We start from the raw sequence: 19,210 nt of genomic DNA on the forward strand, positions 1-19,210 counted from the left end.
TTGGTGGAGAAAAAAAATCAGAGAAGCATCACCCTTTACAATTGCCACAAACAACATAAAATACTTTGGAGTAACATTAACCAAAAAATTGAAAGACCTGTACTGTAAGAATTTTGAGTCTCTAAAGAAAGAAATTAAAGAAGATACCAGAAAATGGAAAGATCTACCATGCTCTTGGATAGGCAGGATCAACATAGTAAAAATGGCAATCTTGCCAAAACCAATCTACAGATTCAATGCAATCCCCATAAAAATCCCAACAACATTTCTTCACTAACTTTGAAAGAACAATTCTCAACTTTATATGGAGAAACAAAAGACCAAGAACAGCCCAAACAACCCTGTACAATAGAGGAACTTCTGGAGGCATCACCATCCCTAACTTTACGCTCTGTTACAGAGCTATAGTCCTGAAAACAGCTTGGTATTGGCACAAAAATAGACAGGTAGACCAATGGAATAGAGCTGAAAACCCTGAAAGTAACCCACACACCTACGAACACCTGATTTTTGACAAAAAATCCAAATATATATGCTGGAACAAAGAGAAAATCTTCAACAAATGGTGCTGGCATAACTGGATGCAAACATGTAGAAGACTACAGATAGACCCAAGCCTATCTCCATGAACAAAACTTAAGTCAAAATGGATCAAAGTCTTCAACATAAACCCAGCCACACTGAACCTACTAGAAGATAAAGTGGGAAATACCCTTGAATTAATCGGTACAGGAGACTGCTTCCTGAACATAACACCAGTAGCACAGACACTGAGATCAACAATTAATAAATGGGACCTCCTGAAACTGAGAAGCTTCTGTAAGGCAAAGGACATAGTCAGCAAGACAAAACAACAGCCCACAGACTGGGAAAAGATATTCACCAACCCCACATCTGACAGAGGGCTGATCTCCAAAATATACAAAGAACTAAAAAAGCTATTCTCCAAAACACCAAACAATCCAATTGAAAAATAGGGTACAGAACTAAATAGACAATTCTCAATAGAGGAATCTAAAATGGCTGAAAGACACATAAGAAAGTGCTTAACATCTTTAGCCATCAGGGAAGTGCAAATCAAAACAACTCAGATACCATCTTACTCCTGTCAGAATGGCTAAAATCAAAAATACCAAGGACAGTTTATGCTGGAGAGGATGAGGAGAAAGAGGAACACTCCTCCATTGCTGGTGGGAGTGCCAAGTTGTACAGCCACTTTGGAAATCAGTATGGCAACTCCTCAAGAAAATGGGAATGAGTCTACCACAAGATCCAGCAATTCCAATCCTAGGCATATACCCAAAATAAGCACATTCATACAACAAGGACATCTGTTTAACCATGTTCATAGCAGCATTATTTGTAATAGCCAGAAACTAGAAGCAGCCTAGATGCCCCTCAACTGAAGAATGGATACAGAAAATGTGGTACATTTACACAATGGAGTACTACTCAGCAGAAAAAAAACAAAACAGTGGAATATTGAAATTTGCAGGAAAATGGATGGAACTTGAAGAAACCATTCTGAGCGAGGTAACCCAATCACAAAAAGACAAACATGATATGTACTCACTCATATGTGGACCTGCTTTATAATACATAGTACTGACAGTGCTTTATCAGAGCTGTTTTTAATGATGTTGCTCAGAATGGTCTCCTTCCAGATGATGATTGAGAAGCTAATTAAAAAAAAAATGATGCCAGGTACCACAAGGGTAACAGAAGTGTGCTATTTTTCTGGGATTTTGTTTCTTACTTTTTTTTATTTTTATTTTTTAAATGGAGAGTGCTGGATGTCTCTACAATTTTGTTCAAATGACTGCAGAACCTGGAAAAGCTGTTGCTGCTATTGATGCATAACATACTGCCATTATTGGTCTCTCTCTCTCTCTCTCTCTCTCTCTCTATATATATATATATATATATATATATATATATATATAATTTGAATTTTTGGAAACTTTAGCTGTGCTGTCAACTTTGGAAAAAAGTATCCCAGTTTACCGAGTTCAGTTGGCATTGAATTAACAGCCATATTTTTCTAGAAATGTTGAACTTAATTTTTTCCCATTTGTACGGGGGTAATGCACTGTATTAAATACGTAAGGTCTTAAAAAAAAAAAGAAGGGATTTTGAGAGCCCATCCCATATGAAGAGATGCTCTCTTGACCTGGACACATGGGGAAGGGCCTAGGCCTGGCCCAGGATGATGTGGTAGACTTTGGGGAGCCCCTTTTGAGGGCCTTACCCTGCCTGGGGAGTGGAGGGGGGATGGCTAGGGGCAGGTGGGAGGTTGGGGAGGAGGGGAGGGAGAGGGAGGGAGAGGGAGAAGGAATTGACATCTGAAGCAAGCTTCTAATTTGAACTAATAAAATAAAATAAAAATTAAAACAAAAAAGAGTTAGGGAGAGGGAAGTGGCACGGGAGACAATGAGGAGGCAGGGGACTCAGGGACAGAAACAAAAAGCTGTGCTGTGCAAGTGACTACAATGGAGGGTGCTCTGGACCAATGCAATGGTCAACCAAAGGTCACCCTCAGACCCGAGTAGTGAGTAGGAAACCTGGAAGACTGACCTTCCCTTCTGAAACTCCGACCTTGCGTGGCTCTATCCTCACTGGCACGGTGACATGCAGACATATCCCTTCGGAATCTGCAGCAAAATACAGAACGCATCTTTCGTTGTTTGGGGTTTTGAATTTTGTTTGCTTTGGTTTCCTGATCATAATACTCCCATTCCAGCCAGCGTTCCTGAGCACACTCAGAGCTCCAGTAAGGCCAACGAACTTGCTTGTAATAAACCCCCTCTCTTCCTCAATGCACAACTTCCAATGGCATGCTAACGACCCACTGAAATGATTTAGATATACACAAAAGACACAACGTTCAACCTGGCCACCCTGTTCCTCCTCAGAATCATGCTGAGGCCGGAGTCTCTCAGGGATCTGGGGAGCAATCAGAGGGTGCTGGTGGTGCACGAGCACTGCACCCTACTTCCCAGGATACAGGGAACTCGAAAGACTAGTTGGATTTCCTGCTGTTAGTCCAGACAGGAATACAGAGCAGAAGCCATCATGTTTATCCTGGGTTCACCTGGTTCGGGCTGGGGCGGGGTATGGGGTGGGACCTGGAGTGGGGCCAGAGATGGGGCAAGATGGAGGAAGGGCATCAGCAGGAATCCAGGAGCACAATGATATCCTCTCTCAGCTAAGGCAACGCAAAATGGAAGGAGTGAGATGCTCTCAGGGCCTTACCGAGGTGGCCTAACAGCATGGCAAACTAGGCGAGTATGAAAAGCAGAGGCATGGTTGAATGGGAGAGCAGAAAGCACAGGTGAGCTCAAGACGGTTGGCAGCCGAGGTGGCAGGTGGGCAGCGTGGGAGACCGCCCACCAAGGGCTCGCCCAAGGTTCAGTGCCTCCACCTGGCACAGGACAGACAATAGCTTCTAGCTCAGGCCCTTACAGAAGGCACAAAAGTACAAACAAGCATAGCTCGTCTTGCTTGGTTATTTCTGTCCTCTCCACAGTTTTCTGGCATTTTTCTTGTATTGTGATGGAGGATGTAAAGCAAGCTAGAAATGCGCCTATTAATTATCAACGTGACAAATAGGTAAACTGAACTTGATCTTGGCAAAGCAATCATGAAGCTTAAAGCATCCCTCTCCGGTCTTCCTTAGGGTACTAGCTTAAAATTGGGAGTCGGGAAGGGAGGAAGGCTGTCTTACAATGTCACTTATGCGTGTTTTGTTAATGGTGGCTATCACTGTAACAAAACACGAACAAAAGCAACATGAGTCCAGGAACTGTAGGCAACAACTGATGCAGAGACCATGGAGGTGTGCTGCTTACTGGCTTGTTTTCCATGGATTGCTCAGCTTATTTTCTTATACCTCGTACAACAACCTGTTCGGGAGTGGCAATGCCCACAGTGAGCTGGGTCTTTCCACCAATCGTCAACCAAGAAAATGTACCACAGGTTCCCACAGGCCAATCTGATGGATTTTCTCAGTTGAGAGCCCCTCTTCCCATACAACCCTCACTTGAGTCAAATGGACATAAAATTAGCCAACCCAGTTAGCCGGTACACTTAGAAAACTGTAGACATGGGAAGGGCAAGCCAGGGCCTATGGAACAAGGGATGTTCTACTGCCTTCTGCATTCCCAAGAATGTCGAACTCCATCTCTCCTGCATCATCCATGGTGCTCTGACACCTGTCACAGCAGCACACCCTACTGGGTGGAGTAAGGAGGCCCACAGACACAAAAATAACAAGCTTTAGGCCACTGTGAAAACTGAGTCAGGTAGAAACTGCTAATAACTATTATTAAAATAAGGCAGAGCTGTAGTTACCAGGATCCAATATTTGTGGCAGTGAGGAAATAGGAAATGTATAGTTATAAAATTTTGTGTCTTCTGAACATTTGTGTTTTGTTCTAATTCATATTCTACATGATTCATGCATTTGCAGTGTAGAAATGTGTGGTGTTAAAACATCTGTGAATATGTATAGTCATTAACTGTGACTTTTAGAATTTATTACCCCCTAGATAATCACTGTGTCTTATAGACTTTACCCCTGCATTATTTCCTCATCTCCAGCTACTAGGAGCCCTAAATTGTTTATTAGTTGTAAACTAATTCTTGCCTTTCCAAATGTGTGACACCTGACCTATCTGATTGGCTTTTCAGCATGATGACTTCAGGGTTCACCCAATCTATAGTGATATCTTTTAGTGATATAGTGGTCTGTTCTTTTAAAGGCTTTAAAATACTGTGCTGAGTGGATTTCCACACTTATCCATTATCAGCTGGGGGGGGGGCATTTGAAAAAGGAGAATTTGGGTCTCTGGAATGAAGCTTGGATCATCTTTGCTTCTGTCAAAGGCTCTGGTCACGATCAAACTTGTGTTGATGAGCACTGCACTAACTCAGGAATAATGTTGAAGATGTGGAGATGTACTCTTAACCTAAACTAAGAGGGGAATCGGACCATGAAGGCTGCAACAGGAGAATCACACAAAGAAAGCCCAGTGTCAGCAAGCATGCAGCTTACCACATGTTAGGAACAAAGTTTCAACTCAGACTACAGACACACAATTCAACCCAAGACTAGGTTGGTGAAGCAGCTAGTGTTTTGGAGTTACTTGCAGGACCAAGTCAGATGCATCAAGCAGAAAGCCCATCTGTGTGAGCTTGGTCATTATCCATGAAAGATACACCCCTAGAACTCTGTGCCTGGCTTACAGGCAGCTGAAGAGAACCCTCCTGTGCTCAACAATCATAGGGGGAGGAGGGATCTGAGCCTTACCTTACAACTTCTGAAAGTGAGCTTCCTGAGTCATGGCTCTTTCCATCAAGAGGAATGTTTCAATGCAGAAATAGCCACAAAACACCAAATTTCATGAAATACCCTAAATCTCAGTGTTTAGGGGGTCATAGGGCCACTGTCAATACCTCTGATCAGGAACTCAGTCTAGGAAATTCCTTTTTAAAAGAGAAAGGACTCTAGTGACTATTTGGGACCTGCAGGAAGTTCTCCCACTCATCAAACCTCCCTCTGGGCATCCAAAACTTGACATGATAGAGCAGGCAGGTGACTGGAGAGGAATAGGTTGTAGTGCTTGCTTGCTCTTGGCTTTGAGCACAAGGATGGTAGTAGCAGTAGATAATGTTCTCATGTTAGAATGTTTATCTCCCTGGCTCAGAGGGAAGAATCAACAGGCACAAGTCTGTATACTTTCAGCTACAGGTTTTATTTGGAGGTATGTAAAACTGAAATCTGTAAGTCATAGAAAAAGAAATGCCTGGTCCATATTCTTGGATAAGACCACATAAGAGTGAGTTTCTTGTCCTTTTTCCATTGTGGCTTTGATGTTGTGTAACTGCTTTTGGGGAAAAAAACAACACAGGAAGTAGAAAAGCTTCATTCTCATCATTATTCTCATCATTATAAAAAGCTATGCAATTCATACTATGCAACTATAGGTATAGAAATTTCATAAATTAACATAATAACATAACAAAGTACATGACTGGCCTTCTCTGTCTATGATCCATAAAATTCATTAAACTAGTTTTTTTTTTTTTCTCAGTTCACTTTGTTCTGTATGTAACTAGTTTGCAATGGCTGAATGGAAAGGGCATGTTGTAGGATGGGCTTTACCTGCTTCAGCTGCATTTCATAAACTTTACATGAGTAAAAGAAAAAAAATCCAGAATCTAAGTCCCTATTCCTGAAGACTCCATGCTCTTCAGACACAAAGCCCAAAGGCCCCTGAAGCAGAACTGACTTGAATACTCCCTTCTTGAGGACTGGCCTTCATAGTATCAAAAGGCACCATGCACCTTCCAAAGGAAGGAATCAACCAACACCCCTACCCAGCTGTGAAGCCCATGAATGATAACACTAGCATGGCACAGTGACCCTCAGAGAGCAATAGTGGCATGCATACCTTGGTGGTAACCAACAACTCTCTAACTGGACTTAAGACTCCCTCAACAAGAGGGAAATCATGTCTGATACTTGAAACCTAGCCAACTACCTAGGACTGGTTAAGTCATGGATCTTGGAAAAGAATCTAGAACCAACATTTTACTAAACCAGCATTATCCCTAACTATATTTCAAATATCCGTCCTTATACCCACAGGTGAGTATAGCCCTTACCCCTCAGCAATGAAGCTTCTCCTTACAACAAAGACTATCATAGACAACCACAACCAATCAAAATGCAGAGTTGGGGAGTCTAGTCCTGTTGAATACATCTACAGAACACTCCCTTGCTCAGGGAACACTGTAGGACAGGGGACAGAAAGACTGTAAGAACCAAAGGACCCCCAGGGAGTTTGCTGTTGAGACTGTGTCTCCTAGTGGTGTCAGAAGCTACATGCATAAACACCCCACTAACAGGATTTCCTAGACATGAGCTGCAGGAAGACAACAGTAGACATGCCAAAGTAGGTGAGGGAAAGCTCAGGAGGCCACAGCCCTACACAAAGAACTATAGGTAACCAAGGGAAGCTGAGAGCAGGACAAACAGCCTCACCTGGGGAAGAGCACATTAAGTGATTATCTGATATTAATGGCCAGCCCTGAAATAATACATACAAGGGATGATGTGCAGACAGAACATGCAAAAATTAATGAAGAAAGAGACTGAATTTCAAAGAGCAAGGAGGGGTTTATGGGAGAGCTAGGAGGGAGGGAAGGGAAAGGGGTAGTGATGTAACTATTACAATATATATTTTTAAAAAAGCACTAACTTTAAAAAAAGAAAAACATCAACAGGAAACAGAAGCAATGCAGAACTCAGTCTTTTCCAACTTGATAAAAAAGTGTTTCCCAACCCCCTGTGCACATCACCAGCGCTGCCTCACCTACAAAGTATCAAAGGTCAAACTCACCATCCCAAAATACACACAGACATTACCACTCAAATATCTACATATGGCTCTTACTGTGTGTAGTACTTTGTCATTATGAAAGTGTCACTATCCAATCTGCCCTCAATTTTGAGGTCTTTTATCGTATCTCTTTCACTCTGGCTCGGCCATGTCTTTACTCTATTCCACCTGTCATCTCCCAAAAATGTTCTGTTGTTTTTTCCTGTGACCCAGACTTGCCCTTTTCAGACCTTTAGAGTGTGGTCAACAGGCTTCCTCCTGGTTCACTATTCTCCCAGTGTCTCCATTTACTTTTCCTACCTTATGCCAAGGAATTTATAAAATAAATATTACATCTGGCCAAATCCTGCTCTCATTGCTTCAGAAATATTTTGACTGAACCCCTATTCAAGTGTGGATAAATGAAATCTCTTATCATGGCATCCTAAAGCCTGTCTATGATTGGTTTGTGTGTGGTTTTTGTATATTTTCTCTCTTAGTATTCATAGACTCAGAAACCCATTTTTAGAAGAATATTAAGAGAACAAACTATGGATACACAGAGACAGAGAAGGTTTGTATCCAATACTTAGGAAATTATTATTTTTTCTACTTTTTTTAGTTCGTGTTTGTTCTTACAGTGGTGATGCTCTCTTTCTGTTGTATGTCAACAAATATTATTTTATCAGTGTTTCTTTTTTTCTTTTTCCTTTTTTTTGGGTTACTCTTTGTAGCCCTGGCTGTCCTGGAACTTGCCTCTACCTCCTCTGAGTGTTGGGATTAAAGGATAGTACTACCACCACCCAGTTTATCAGTGTTTCTTAAGGAAATACATTCATTCACTTTCAAAATTTCTCCAGGAGCTATCCTTCCCCACCCCTAGTCTGAAACACTAGGGAAGCATCTACACTTCTACCCCTAGTAGACTATTCCTAAAGCAAAATGAGACAACCCTCTTTGAGCATTTAAAGCAGAAGTTTGCAATCTCAGTGGCACAGTGTTTCTTGCCTTTTATTCAGAGTGAGAGAGATGTGGTCTCCAAGGGCCCTGCTGAGATTTTCTTTTCTGGTTTTAGTAATCCTATCTGCTGCATGACTTCCAACTCTGTCATCCTTGCCAGTAACAAAGCAATCCAGTTTCTGTTCTCTTCTGCCATATTCATGTGCTAGAAAGTTACCCCTTAAAATGTGCACACATTTAATTCTGCTAGAATTCTGCTAGCTGTGTGCCTGGGAATACACACCAGCAGTAGATGTATGGCACCTCTAATACTACCTCTGATGTCATCTGGGTATCTGGTTCGAACATACTGCCAAGATATGGGCAAAGGGGTTGGTGCTGAGATGTTTACAATTCTAACTAAGAAACTTCCAGGTGTGTCTCACACTCCCCCACCCTAACATTTAGTGACAACTGGAGACACAGCAGCCTGCTAATTTAGCTATCAGAGTCAGGTGTAATGGCAGGCATGTAATTGAAGGGTGTTTGAGGTGATGCTTTGTTGAGCTTTGGAATTTTCCTACTTGTTCAGGTGTAGGATATGAAATACCTTTAATTTTACATAAATGAGTCAAAATTTTGTAAAATACATATGGTTATCTTCCTTATGTTGTCTTATGACAAAGGATTGTCTTTCTGTATTGCAAGAAGTCATGCCCTTATCATCTTTCCTGGTCCTCCATCGTCATGAATTCTACCCCTTGTTTCCAGGTATATAGTGAAATGCATGTGTCAAGTTGGTTCTGACAGTTTGAAACTGAGAGGCATGCCTGCCTTAAACTAGAACCACACAACTTAATGACATCCTGTGAGCATGAGGCGGTGTTACAACTTCTCCTATCTACTTCCTCATTTGGAAAGCAGGGTCACAATTCCCATAAAGCCTCAGTGATGAAGAAGATTATGTAAATGTCAGAGGACAACCATCTATATATTTGCAAACTACATCCTTCAATGAAGAGATGTGTTTGTTTGCAAAAACTGAAAATGCCTTTCTGATAAAGATCTGATTACTAGCAGTTTTCACTGAAGCTTTCCAAACCAATACTAAGAGCAAATGCTTTCTGCTGGCCTTGTTGAAACTAGCATGTGAAACTAGCAATTAGGAATCTGCCCTAGGAGCACAGTTACAACATTTTGTCAGCAAATGGATGTCTTCAGTCACCTTTGACTTTATGACTGGATACTGCCTTCTGTTTTATTACTGTCTTCTGAAGTTGATCTGTACAAAAGAGATAGGATTGTTTTCAGGGTTATAAACATTGTCATTAAGAAAAAAATCACAAAAAAAATGCCAAAAGCCAGATTTGAACTAAATGATCAATTGCTGTCTGTCTATACCTTTTTTTGCCAATGACAGTTAATGATAAGACATTCCAGTGTTTTGTCTTTCAAAGACTTTATGTGCTTTTCTAGGTTATTATTTATGTATTTGTTTATATCTTTGGATTTCAAAACTAACAGTCTAACCACTAGGCCCTTCTATCTTGTCTACATGGAAATTGATGACATATTAAAATAACCATCAAAGCAGTTGTTAATATTTATATACGTCTACATGTATATCTTCAAATTCTTACCCCCCTCTAGATTTTTTCCACCTAGTAGCTATGCATAATTATTTAGATGGATTTACCTTCATTAATAAGGCTTCCAATAGATCTTTTAACTACATTTAGCAACAGTAGTGGTATTAGAGAATCTCTTGATTCCTTATAACACTCGTGGATAATACACTGGGCAGGTCATTATAATGGTCAAGGACCTCCCAGGCCACATATGGTGGCATCAGGTTTGAAAACCTAACCAGGGATCATCAATCCAAGTAGAGCACAGGTCACTTCAGGCGATTTTTGCAAACTTCTTTACTGCTCTGTCTGGAGAATATGACCTAATAGGTTGTGAGCATGGACAGGTGTTTGGATATCTGTTTGCAAAGGAATCAAAGATTGGCCCCAATGTGCCAGTCAAGAGTGGGCACAGCAATCACCATCCATGGAGTGCTTGAGAGCAACACTCTGTGTCTCAGCTCCATTTCAGGTTGGCTTCTTGCTAACCTGAAACCACCTATATTTCTAAATCTCATGCTGCTTTGACATGGTTTTGTCATTATTCTGAAACCATGATTCCTTACTGTGGCATTTTTTGCCAGCAGTCAAAATTTCTGGTAATTATCCAGATTTTCCCAAAATGTCCCAATAGTGCAGGAATCTTTATGCCAGTTGTTATGTAATTTGGTGACTCAAAACAATTTGATTATTTTGTAGATGTCTCCATAAATCATCAGGAACATTGCCCTGACTTTAAAGAGTGTCTGCCAGCTCCTTGCCTAATTTGAGAACTAGAGATGGTTTTGGAAATGAGGCATCATTGTTTTCTTACAGGTCAGGACTACAAGACCCCCTATTTACCCTTGCATCAGCATTCCAATTTCTCTGAATCCCCATGAAGCAAAGTGTAGCTTGCACTGATATTACGACTGAAACAGAAGCTGCACAACACCCTAGTTGCAGTTTAGAAACACACAAGTGATAATTAACGTGTTCACATTCTGTAGCAATGCTCCCAGCCTTGCTCTGCCTTGTTCTTCACGCTCACTTTTCTTGCCTTCTACATGTGCTATTTGCAGATGTGCTTCCAATTTGTCTCTATTGATTCCCTGAGTGTAAAAAGGACTTGCAATGTGAAGACACTTGGCTTGCCTGGGAAATTTCCATTTGAAAAGTCCTGAGGATTTATTGGATTGCTCCAAGTGTCTTTGGCACATGAGGACATGAAAGGCTGCTCATCAGAAAATTGAAATAAGCTTTGGTATATCCTGAAAACCTTTTGCTCAGTAGTTCTAGTAATTTTTACAATCAACCATTTATCCAAAAAGCCATACTTACATTACTTAGCTGGGTTCAGATACTGCCATATAGTGCATTTTTGATATTAACATGTATACTTACCCTCCACTTATAGCCTCTTCCTTCTGCCAGAAACTGTGTGTGCTATTCCGCTTGACAACAATGATAGTGGTCATGATGAGGAAAGGTAGAAAAACATAGAAACTAATCAGAAGTCCCCTTTTATAGCGAGTATCACGCCGCTTGACAACCAAAGGTGTGCTTCTGTCTGAAATTCAAAAGAGCCATTTAGCTTTTCAAAAATTGTGATTGATGCAGACCAGTGAGTGATCTGAATTACTTTGTTTTGTCCTCTATGACTCCTCGGTGTTACTTTTTAAAATATTGTCTCATTTTGAATTAATTCTTATGTATAGTATATGAATTCCATCATTCTTTTACATGTAACTATTTGGACTCTTAAACCAGAGAGATAAACAACACATATTTTAGCAAGAAAAATGATGTTGCCTGAAGCTATTTTTTTAAAAAAATTTTCAGCCTTGGATTTAATTGTTCGTAGTTTTAAAACATTCTGTTGTTTGACAACTGTTTTGTTTTTGAGCCTTTTCAACTCCATTCTCTCAAAGTGGGTAGTTAAAAACTTCCAATCAGTGGCCTAGACTCTTAGGATTCTCAACACAGAATCCTAAGGAACCATGAAAAAGCCAGGTGTGAAAATCATTACTAATTCCATAGTGATGGAGTCTGATGAGTGTGCATTAGATAAATTCCCAAGGAAACAATACAAAAGAAAAAGAAAATAAGAGTAGAAACACGAGGATGATCAATGAGGCCAAGGTGCTGGGGAAGTAAGAGGCTGTTGAGTTAGTTCCTAGTCCTAAAAAGGACATCTATATCAAGACCTGCCCTCAACACTCAGAGAAGACTGGGCAGAAAGAATGGAAGAGCCAGAGGCCAGAGGATGGGGAGAATGTGCTGAGGTGCCCTCTTCTGGGTCTGGAGTGACTCACTGTGACTATGGTTACCTGCATAAACCCTTGACAAGATCAGTCAGTAATCCAGAACTCAGTGCTTCTTGGATTTAGTTGCTTGCAATAAAAAGAATCTAAGTAAAACAGAAGGTGGCCCAGTGTTGGTAGGTAGAGACTGGCCAGCCAGCCTAGCCAAAGTGGAGAGAGCTCCAGGTTCAGTGACAGTCACCATCTCAAAAAATAAGGCAGAGAGCAACAAAAGACTGGGCCCAAGGCCCTGCTCTGTTCTGTGCATGAATGTTTACAGACATGTACATACACATACACCATAAAATTTTTACAATTTTTTAAAGATATGCTATATCAAAAGTCTTATGCACTTTTGTATTTAAAGTCCTACACATCTGAGAAATCTTTATCTGTATAGCTATAGCCTTAAATACCTAAGAATTGAAGAAAAATAAAATCAGTGAGAATAAGATTTGATTTGCTAAATCTAGAAATGAAACTGACATAAATGACACAGATTAAGATAAATTAATAGATTAGAATACTAAAACTATAATATACAACATCAACAATGTAACAATTAATGTAATTTTTGTCAACAAAATATTTCCTTAAATTAAGAAAGTAAATCTTTCTCTAGTTCATCCACTAAGAAAAAATCCATCCTATTTGGTTGAGGCAGTGCATTTTAACAGCTTTCCTGAGACATTTTTCTTACTTTAATCTTACAGTCTGTAGCTCCTTTTGCACCAAGCTCCTATAGTAAGTTACTTATACATATAATTAATTATAAATAAAATGGATACATTGGCTCCACACAGCTAGTGTATATGGCAGCATAGAATGCTAAGTTGTAGAGAACAGATCTGATAAAGTCAACTGGGCAGTGGTTGTTCATGACTTTCTGCCAAATGCATTTTAAAGTGTTTTAGTGGCATATGGTATTCACGATCTGAGGGTATAGAAGATTTGGGTACTTTCTACATTAAATAGAACAATTGATTTTTAACATGCCAGGGCTGAAGAGATGGCTCAGTGAGTAGGCAGTTAATGTTCTTCTAGAGGACCTGAATTAGCTTCTCAGCACCAACACTGGGCCACTCACCATTAGGCCTATAACTCCAGATCCAGGGAATCTGATTTCTTCTTCTGGTTATCTCAGGCATCCCCAAACTCATTCTTCTCTCCCCACCTCACATGCATGCATGTGCAAGCACACACACACTATGCATGCATGTGCACACACACAGTTTTTAAACATGCAACTCAGCTGTAAACCAGCACATTTTTACATATAACTCCCTGGGGCAATACAGACTGCAGTAAGTTCTCCTTGTTTCTGACACTCATGTTTATGCAGAAAAGCATGCTAGAAATGCTCTGCAGGCCACGACAAAAATCAGAGGAAGAAGGCCTGTTAAATATTCACACTTCTAGATTAGATTTAAAATAGCCTCATGTGATTCTGTGAATTTAAGTGAAGTCAAGCAGAGTAGAAATATCAACTTCTCAGTTGTTCTCCTGAAATTTCAAGTCTTCAATGGCCACATCGAGCTGCTGAGATGGAGTGTACTTACACACATGCAGGCCCTGCTCTAGACACTAACCCAGGGGCAGCCAAAATCCATCATCTAAGCTCCCTCCTGGAGATGAAGGTGTCATGTCACACTCCGGAGGGGCAAAGCCAGGTTCACAGTGACAGTTGTCTCGATTGTTGCAAACCTGAAACCAGATCCAAATGAAAACTGAGCAACCAAGTGCTTATATATGTATATGCAGAGAAGTCATTTATTATCCATAATTAGTATGTGCAAATTGATGAAATATTGCAATTATTTTAAACAGTTTTAATATGAAAGTAAAGACAGTAATGATCCAATAAATGTGCTTGCATTAAGTTTTTAAAAATCCTATCTTTTTGTGGGTCATGTTTCTAAATAGAAGTTATAATGTTCTTGGTATAATTGAAATGACTAGTTAGAAAGATAAAGCTACTATGAAGAATATAAATTACATTTTATTATTAATTTAGACAAAAAAAAGCTCTGATGGGAGAACACATCTATGGAAGATGAAAGAAAATTCTTCGAAGAAACCAGTGTGCCAAAGGCAAATATTAACTCATACAGAAGGCTGGAAAGACTCTTGCAAAAACAAAAAGGAGGGTCAGGAGCAGAGAGGGGACTCCAGAGTCATCGCCACAGAAAGTGAAATGAGTTAAACTAGATGAATTCCAATTTGATTGTTATAAAGAGCAAGGGTTTTGAAGAAGACACTTACTGGTACATTTTAAGCAAATGCAATCTGGGAAAACTTCCAAACTCCCATAACTCACCATATAATTTCACAACAGCTGGGAAGGTAGAACTGAAACACTAAGTGACAAAATAGGTGCCATTAGCAATGCATTCAGCATGCTGGAATCAATCAGTCTCACCAGAATATTAAGAAATGTAGGTTCTCATACTCTCATGCCTGCTGTGTGGGTACAAAACTCCCAGTATTTCTCAAAGAGAATGGAAATATTACCTATATTTGGCTTATTAGATTTCATTGCTTATAATCTGGGGAGATGGAGTACTTTGAACATACAATTATAACTGTTTTCTTTTTCTTTTTTTAGTATTCCTATTAGTTATATGTTATTTGAAAGGCTATCAGTGTGTGAATTTACAAAAGCAATTAACTGAGGTTATTGATAGACAGACCTAGTCTTAACAGACAAGAAACTCTGATGTCTTAAAATAAAGTGTCTGAGAGCACACAGATACATGGGTGCACCATATATGTGTGGTGCTTGATAATACTTGGCTATATGTTAATAATCAAACATGGTGACAATATTTTACACTGTGGTTTTTTGTATCATTCAGAGCTTCATTGTTCAGTTGGCCTGTGACCGTCTAATGGTGCATACAAATTGTGTACGCCTGTGTCAATAGTACAATCTACATTCCTAGTTTAACTGAAATTTTCTGGAGGGATCTTCCACATCAAATAATTCTGAACCTGGTGATTCTGGAAAAGGTTTTTTGAAGTGAATTGAAATGATCATATTAAATGAAAAACAAAATGGCTACATACCCCTTGTCCTTGGCACTTCACATCTGAGTTACATTTCCTCTGAGTCCCTTGCAAGTGGTGCACACTATAGCATTTTGATCGAACACAAGCCTGAAAAGCATAGTCAAGCTAAAAATGCTGAAGTTAAGCAACAGCAGAAACTTTAAGTGCAGAGTCTAGGTGTGGCATTACATTCGATACAATACGTGTGTACTGGGATAACATGGTGCAGGCAAGAGTCATAATTGCCTTATTAAAAGAATTTTTAAAATGAAACTTAAAAAGAGAAATTGTTTTATATTTTGTACATGCTCTAAGTTATTTGACCAACCTATAATTGCCATTTATTGTGTCTTGATTTTTTTCCATGCCACTATATATTTCTTAATAGCTAAAAATTAGTTAAACACCATTCTATTAGAGAGTCTACTACTATTAGAATAGAAAAGGAACTGGTAAGAATAATTGAATCTCTGGCCTGGGTGGAGAATGGCTCCAGATGACTGGAGCCATTGCTTGGCCGAGAATCATCCTAAGAAGGGTGAGTCACCTTAAGGCACATGAAGGAAACTGGTGGAGTACTGTTTCCTATAATGAGATAGAGAACTTTTCCTTGCCAGGATCCCAGCCCCTGGCTCATTAACCTACCTGCCACAGCCATGTAGAGTTTTAAGTCTTCCTGATTTTCAGAATTGATGTTTCCCTTTCTTCTTTCTCTCTTCTAAGCATGTTTTCCTCAACACACTGGCTTCCTCCTTTCTGTAAAGCTTTGTCCTTGCTGCCATGCAGCGTTTGTCTGACCATCTAGCATAGATGGCATGGAAATCCTTCCTTCCCTGCGCCCTTGAAGTCTGGCACCTTGCCTGCCCTGTGGTTTATCTTTTCAATGCTAATAAAAATTTTTCTTGAGCTTTCATTTGAGCCCTTCTTAAATTCTTTTATTAGCAAGACTAAGAATCCCAATTGGAGGAGACCCTGATTTACCCTGTATCATCTGGCTACCACAAAGGGACTCGACCAAAATTCAAGTAACAAGACAATACATCATTTACTTGATATTTACTGAAGAACAAACAAGTTAGACATTAATGCTCCTAACATGTATGCTTTGTCTCATCAGTTCTTATTTTACACTGCATGTACACATACACATCAGTTGTACTCTCTCTGGTATCATCAAATATTCTGACACCATCTAGGTATCCTGCAAATCAATTAAATTCTGACATTACATCTGTGGATGAGAATCCTGGAAAGAAGCTGTGCCTACAAAACTGATTGGCTGATTAGAATTGCGGTGATGTGAAGATTTTGGGAAGTTGTTGTCCTAGAGCCTCATTGGCTTGACTTGGGCTAGCTTTATCCTTGTCTCTGTGTTGGAATTAACATCCTGTAACTAACAGATAAAACCCTTTTGAAATCTATTAGCTCAGCAGGACTTCAGCTTCCACTGACCTCAAAGCTAAGAATGCCTCTCTGACGTATCCACCATTTAAAATTCCTTTAATTCATTACTTTCTTTGTTCTGTTGCTACAAAACTCCACGAGACTGCTTCCAAGTGGGAACATGGAAGATGAGATAACCAGAGACAAACAGCACAGTGAGAGAATCAGAGTGTGGAGGAGGAGGTTCTTCTTACACCTTTTGAGGTGGGAGGAGGTTCCCAGCAAAGACCTCTGGCCAGGATCCCTGAAGCTCAGGCAGGGGAAGTGAGTGGAGAACAAGATGCGCCACACTTCTGATGTAGATTCATGCATGGCCCAGCTGAGTGTAACATTGGCAAAATTTTCAGCTTGGCACTCACAATGCCCCACCCAAGAGGGAGTCAGCCTGTCAGTGTCTGGTAGCAGAAGCCTGAGCCACAGGGTGGCTACTAACACCATGTTCTTACAGTATCTACTTGATCCCACAAAATCAAAGACTCAGTCCTTCAAGGCTTTGCATATGGCAGATGACAATCTCAAGTCCCGGGTGACATGTGCTCCTGGCCAACTGCATATAGAAGGGGAGTTCCCTAATTCCCTCTGAGGGGGCTCAAAGACTTCAGAGCAAACACTTTGCTTTCATTTGAGAGTTCTTATTAAATCACACCATCCAGGAACAGACAAAGGTTGGGGCCTCTCAGGGTGAGGAATTTGAGGAGAGGTAAAAGAACACTATTCTGCCCTGGAGTGTCACTTCCCACGTGAAGGTGCCTAATTGCACAGTTAGACAGTCTTCCTCCAAGAGTAGTCCCTGGATCAGTTCCCTGCCAGAAAGCCAGCAGCTGAAGCTCAAAGTCCCACTCCTCAATTATTGGATATTTAGTCAATGTAACCCATCCTATCCTGTACTGGGGTGTACAAGGGTCTGAGGCTCAGTCTTTCTGCTCACCTCAGGATGGAAACAACTAGAAACCTCAGGTGTGACTGAAGGGCTTAATATGAGCCATTGAGGACATGACTGTCACTCTGGGATTTACAGAGAAGATGAGGCCATAGCATACAGATAAAAACCAAATATAATTTTTGCATTTAAATTTTCATTTTTTTGTATTTATAACTTTAATATTCATATTAAATATTTTTGGTTTTTAAAGGTGTTCTTACACCAGGATGCTCCTTTGTGATTATTTTTTTTAACCTTTTCTATCTTAATTCTTTTACTAATTTGCATTTTTCTCTTGGTCTTTCATTTATGTTTTCTTTATTTTTTTTTTTACATCCTAGCTGCAGCCTTCCCCCCCCCTCCCCCCTTCAGGTCAACTCTCCCACATCCCCCCAGTTCCCCCTCCCACCCCAAGCCCCCGTTTCTTCTGTCTCCATCCAGGAAAAGAGCAGGCCTCACAGGGATATCAACACAACATGGCATATCAAGTTGCATTAAGACTAAGCATCTCCCCACATAGTAGGGATGGGCAAGTCGACCCACTCAGTATGAGAGATAGGGTCCCAAAAGCCAGTCAAAGTGTCAAAGAAAGTCCATGTTCCTGCTCTTAGGAGTCCCACGTGGGGACTAAGCTACACAACCTCCCCATAGACTTCTGGAGGATTTCCCCTGCTCCAGGCTTCTGCCCAACCCCCAAATGCTCCCTTCCCCCTACCCCCCCCCACCGCAGTCCCACTCAGAGCCCAGCAACATGAGTGCTCATGGTCCCATCCCCACCTGCCCTCAGTCCAGTCACAAATTCTCTTCGGTTTCTCCTTCCTAGGAAAAGCTGGGTGCCCACCTCCATGAACTCTCCTTGTTACCTAGTCTCTCTGGATCTGTGGATTGTAGCTTATTTATCCTTTACTTTACAACTAATATCCATTTATGAGTGAGTAGATACCATGTTTGTCTTTATTGGTCTATGTTACTTCACTCAGGATGATTTGTTTCCGTTCTATCCAATTTCCTGGTATCCTTGTTTTTAACAGCTGAGTAGTATTCCATTGTATAAACATATCACATTTTCTTTATCTATTCCTCAGTAGAGGGTCAGCTAGGTTATTTCCAGGTTCTTGCTAATACAAATAAATACATAGTTGACCAAGTGTCCTTGTGGTATGATTGAGCATCCTTTCTGCATATGTCCAAAAGCAGTATAGCTGGGTCTTGTGCTAGGTTAATTCCCAGTTTCCTGAGGAACCACCACACAGACTTCCTAATTGGCTGTACAAGTTTGCACTCCCACCAGCAATGGAGGAATGTTCCCCTTATTCCACATTCTCTCCAGCATGAGCTGTCACTTGTGTTTTTGGTGTTGGCCATTCTGACAGGCATAAGATGAAATCTGAGTTGTTTTGATTTGCATTTCCCTGACAGCTAAGAATGTCGAACACCTAAGTGTTTCTTAGCCATTTGAGATTGCTTTGTTGAAGAAAATAAATAATGACTTATGGGACTACTTAGGCACTTCTCTCTCTCTCTTTTTTTCAGCCTCAGCCTATACTTTTGCTCTAAGGCCCTACA

At 40.5% G+C, this 19,210-nt stretch overlaps 1 protein-coding gene across 1 annotated transcript in view; it reads right to left on the minus strand.

The window, feature by feature from the left end:
• Nucleotides 1–2,518: 2,518 nt before the first annotated feature.
• The window catches only part of LOC100755537 (A disintegrin and metallopeptidase domain 3), a 49,506-nt gene continuing 32,814 nt past the window's right edge, over nucleotides 2,519–19,210 (minus strand). The window contains exons 17-20 of the mRNA XM_027395394.1: nucleotides 15,298–15,387; nucleotides 13,821–13,935; nucleotides 11,333–11,498; nucleotides 2,519–2,651 (exon numbers count right to left, since the gene is read on the minus strand). Coding sequence (XP_027251195.1) covers nucleotides 2,519–2,651; nucleotides 11,333–11,498; nucleotides 13,821–13,935; nucleotides 15,298–15,387 — 504 coding nt within the window. The remainder of the gene's footprint in view (nucleotides 2,652–11,332; nucleotides 11,499–13,820; nucleotides 13,936–15,297; nucleotides 15,388–19,210) is intronic.

This window comes from Cricetulus griseus (assembly GCF_003668045.3).
Source record: "Cricetulus griseus strain 17A/GY chromosome 1 unlocalized genomic scaffold, alternate assembly CriGri-PICRH-1.0 chr1_1, whole genome shotgun sequence".
Taxonomy (NCBI): Eukaryota; Metazoa; Chordata; class Mammalia; order Rodentia; family Cricetidae; genus Cricetulus; species Cricetulus griseus.